Source organism: Trichechus manatus, unplaced genomic scaffold, assembly GCF_000243295.1.
Source record: "Trichechus manatus latirostris isolate Lorelei unplaced genomic scaffold, TriManLat1.0 scaffold00343, whole genome shotgun sequence".
In the NCBI taxonomy this organism is placed as follows: domain Eukaryota; kingdom Metazoa; phylum Chordata; class Mammalia; order Sirenia; family Trichechidae; genus Trichechus; species Trichechus manatus.
The window spans coordinates 623290-628059 of record NW_004444279.1 but is presented as its reverse complement, the minus strand read 5'-3'; the positions used below and the strand labels follow the sequence as shown (position 1 = coordinate 628059).

Below are 4770 nucleotides of genomic sequence, written 5' to 3'. Positions count from 1 at the left end.
CTGTGTAACCTAATTTGCTGTGTACACTTACACCAAAAAACTCAATAAAATATTTTTTTTTTTTAAATCACCATCTAGAGATAATTCCTCTGCCTTTTGGTTTATTTTCTTTCCTTTCATTCATGTACAATATACGTGCAACATGCAAACTCATACTCATAATATCATTTACTAAATTTATATTATATTTTGGACAATTGATCATATGATAAAGTTTTATATCCCATGTCTTGCACTTATTGTTGACATTTCTAACGTCATTAAATGTTCTTTGCAAACATGATTTACTTTTAATTTATGTACAGTGAAACTTACTCTTTTGGTGTACAGGTCTGTGAGTTTTGACAAATCATAGATTCATGTAGCTACCACCACCATCAAGATACAGAGTAGTTTCTTCACCCCCAAGAATTCCCTCACACTGACCCTTTGTAGTTACCCCTCCTCCTAGCCCTAACCCCTGGCAACCCCAGATCTGTTCTCCATTCCTATAGCTTTGCCTTTTTCAGAACGTCATATCAATGGAATCACAGAATATGTAGCCATTTGAGACTGGCTTCTTTCACTTAGCATAATGCATTTGAAATTAACCATGCTGTGTGTGTATCAACAGCTGGTTAGTTTTTACTGCTGATTAGTATACCACTGTATAGATGTACCATGGTTTGTTTATCCCTTCACCAGATGAAGGACATACGGTTTATAAACATGATTTTTACTAGTTGAATGATATTCCATCCTATAGATGTACCAAACCATATGTAAACAGGTTCCTATTATGGGACATTTTGTTTTTTCACCCATTATAAATACCCATTAAACAAACGTCTTTGTACATAAATCTTTGCATACCAAATATATATATATAAAGCTGTTGCTGTCAAGTCAATTCCAACTCATGGCAACCCTACAGGACAAAGTAGAACTGCCCCGTAGGGTTTCCAAGGAGTGACTGGTGGATTTGAACTGCTGACCTTTTGGTTAGTAGCCAAGCTCTTTAACCACTGCTCCTCCAGGGCTCCATATATATAAATTTGCATAGTGCACACATATCTTAAGCTATCAGTAAGTATGCAGTGTGCTTTTTCTAGGAGTATGAAAAAATATAAAGTACAATTCTATTCTAATTTTCTAAAGATGTTTGATTATACAACAAATAGTCTGGGTCTCACTGCTCTGTACCATGATAAAAACAGGAAAAGAATTCTGACTGAGGATGGAGAAACCCAGCGAGTATAGCCCCCGGACATCCTTTTAACTCAGTACTGAAGTCACTCCTGAGGTTTACCCTTCAGCCAAAGATTAGACAGGCCCATAAAACAAAATGAGACTAAAGGGGCACACCAGCCCAGGGCAAGGATGGAAAGGCAGGAGGGGACAGGAAAACTGATAACGGGGAACCCAAGATTGAGAAGGGGAGAATGCTGACATGTTTTGGGGTTGGCAACCAATGTCACAAAACAATATGTGTATTAATTGTTTAATGAGAAGCTAATTTGCTCCACAAACCTTCATCTAAAGCACAATAAAAACACAGGAAAAAAATAATTTGCTTGAATTCTACTGAAGCAGTTGTAACCTATTAAATAGAGCTAGACTACTCTCTTGTTTCTGTGATCCTGAGTCATATTAAAAAATATAACTACAGGTATCGTTTTGCCAGTAACAAGCTTCTTTAGACAATGAAAATCACTTGGCAGACTCAGAACAAGACTAATGATTTGCGCAAAGGCAGGTTGTAGGGCTGGGACTAGTTAAGACAACACAGCTGAGTTTTTAGCTATATTTGAGCATCTGAAGCCAAAGTCACTAAGAAGGGAATTATAAGGCTGGCACTTAGTTCTTCATAAAGAGATGGGATTTCTCTTTGAGTAGAAGCTGCTGCCCTGCAAATTAAAAAGGAAATAAAGAAACTGTCAGTACTGGTTATGAAACCTACTTTCAAAAGTATACATGCACATTGTAGAAAAATTCACATAGTACAGAAAGTTATGAAAAGGAAAAGTCTCTTTGTCACCTCATTCCCACTTTCCATACAGAATCGCCACTTATAGTTTGAATTATCCTTCTAGGAATGTAATACACACACACATTCATAGATCCATTTATCTAAGCACAAATGTAATCTGCTACTTGCTTTTTTCACCTAACATCTTACCTTGGACATATTTCCATATTGCTACATATGAAGCTAACTCATTCTTCCTCGTGGCTGGTGCTATTCTTATTGTATGGATGTACTTATTGTATGGATAAAGTTAGCCAGTCCCTATTGATGGACACTACATTATCACAGTTTAACTGGTGAAGAAAAACCTGTCCTGACATACAGACATCAAATCCTGATCACTGGATTTTTTGAAACACAAATTACTGAATTGTTGTAAACCAATTAAAAGATGTGTTTTTAAAAAAATCATGAAACAATCTAATGTTGGCTGGTCCTTAAAGGTTCCCGACTCCATCTGAATGCTGTTCCTCTCATCTCTCTTGCTAAAGGAATTCTCATCAGCCCGATTTGTACTAGGCCTCCCCTTGCTGGACATTTCTATAACTGCGCTTCTGATTCAGTTAATGCCACGGCTTGTCTCATTCGAAATTGATCCTTTTTTTGCTTTGAAATAATTACCTAATTAATATAATAACACTTTTATTTTTATTCTTTAAAAATTAAAATAACACAGAACTAAACACAGTAATAATGACAATCTCCCTTCATCTGTCTCCAGTTCCCACTCCCCTCCCTAGAAGTAACCATTGTTAGCAACTTAGAGTTCATCTTCTCAGACCTATTTCTGCCATTAACATCCAATATCATGCACAAAGAGAAACATAAAGTTTTATTTTCCTTTGCTATACACATCTGGGTTTATGTTCTATGCACTGGTTTGCCACTTACACTTCAGTTTCATAAGCTTTTCATGTCAGTGTGAGTTTTCTGCTTGACGGCAGCTTTTATGCACAGGAAAAAAAATTATTTGCAGTTACTTCGGTTTTAAAAATTAATTCTAGCTACTGAATTTATAAATTCAAAAGCCTAATTTTTCAACACACTTTTCTACTCAGTTTATGAATTGTATTGTTCTATTTTAAAACCTAGTAAACTCTGTCAGTTTTTAAGGGGGCTTCACACTTACTCAAATTCCCTTGAATGTTTTAAACTTCAGTTTTTTTAGTTTAGTTTATTTTAAAGTTTATTACTTTTTCTTTTTAGAATACTTCAAATACTTCTAAATAAGCAAAACCTTCCCAAATACTTCTAGTAAATCTAGTATAGTAAATGTATAAAATTTAACCTGAATTCTCTTAGATGTTCCAATACTAATTACAAACTTGGTAATATTCTCTTATAACTTTCAATATATTGGAATCACAGGGCTAATTCAACAGCTATTCTTTTATGCTGAATTCTCCTTGAGGGTCTTCCTGTCTTTTGATGACCCTCTACTTTATCAAGCATGATATCCCTCTCCAGGGACTGGTCCCTCCTGATAATACGTCCAAAATACGTGAGACAAAGTCTCACCATACTTACTGATATACTAAGTCCTTCTTTCAATAATGCGAGTATTATCTGTTTTCTCATATCCTCACCAATGTTGCAGATTATCGGTCAATTGGATTTTGGTCAATATTACAACCTATAGACATATATAAGGTTGTTTTTTACAAATTTTTTTCATTTAAATTTTATGTAAGTATTTTTCCATACTATTGTGTGATTATCCTATCATTGTTCTGGCTGATGATATAGAGCTTCTCCATCACTCCACAGATGTAGTCAGCTTGATTCCTGTGCATTCCATCTGGCAAAGTCCACGTGTATAGCTACCGTTTATGTTGTTGAAATAAGGTATTTTCAATGAAGTCATTAGTCTTGCAAAATTCTATCATGCGATCTCCAGCGTCGTTTCTATCGCAACTGCCGTTGCTTCTGTTTCCAACTTTCACATTCTAATCCCCAGTAATTATCAATGCATCATGACTGCATATTTGATCAATTTCAGACTACAGAAGTTGGTTAAAATATTCAGTTTCTTCGTCTTTTGCATTAGTAGTTGGTGTGAAAATTTGAATGATACTCTTATTAACTGGTCTTCCTTGCAGGTCTATGGATATTATCCTATCACTGACAGTGTTGTACTTCAGGACAGATCTTGAAATTTTATTTTTTATTTCATTTTATTGTTGTACTTTAAGTGAAAATTTATAATTTAAGTTAGTCTCTCCTACAAAACTTTACACATACATTGTTATGTGACCCTAATTGCTCTCCCTATACTGTGACAGCACACTCCTCCTTTCCACCTCTGATTTCCCATGTCCATTCAACCAGCTCCTGACCCTTTCTGCCTTCTCATCTCACCTCTGGACAGGAGCTGACTTTTTTTTTTTTTTAGTTGTACCTTAGGTGAAGGTTTACAGAACAAATAGTTTCTCATTACACAGTCAGTACACATATTATTTTACGATGTTGGTTAACAACCCCACAACATGTCAACACTCTCCCTTCTTGAACTTGGAGGACCTTTTTTTTTTTTTTGGTGAAAATATACAAAGCCAGAGATACACCATTTCAAAAATTTCTGCATGTACAGGAGTTCCAGCAAAATGGCGCTCTAGGCAGAAGCACCACACTGTCCCTCCACAGCAAAGATCTGAAAAACTAAGCCGAACAGAGAATACAACAATCCTGAAACCCTAAAACATCAAATGAAGAGATAAAGAACTCAGCCAAGCACCAAATGGAGTGAGAAAACTGACAGAGAA

General features: G+C 35.6%; 1 protein-coding gene across 1 annotated transcript in view; it reads right to left on the bottom strand.

Moving 5' to 3' along the window:
• Positions 1-1507: 1507 nt before the first annotated feature.
• BST1 (bone marrow stromal cell antigen 1) overlaps positions 1508-4770 on the bottom strand; it is a 57248-nt gene continuing 53985 nt past the window's right edge. The window contains exon 9 of the mRNA XM_004390898.2: positions 1508-1886. Coding sequence (XP_004390955.2) covers positions 1781-1886 — 106 coding nt within the window. The 3' untranslated portion in view covers positions 1508-1780. The remainder of the gene's footprint in view (positions 1887-4770) is intronic.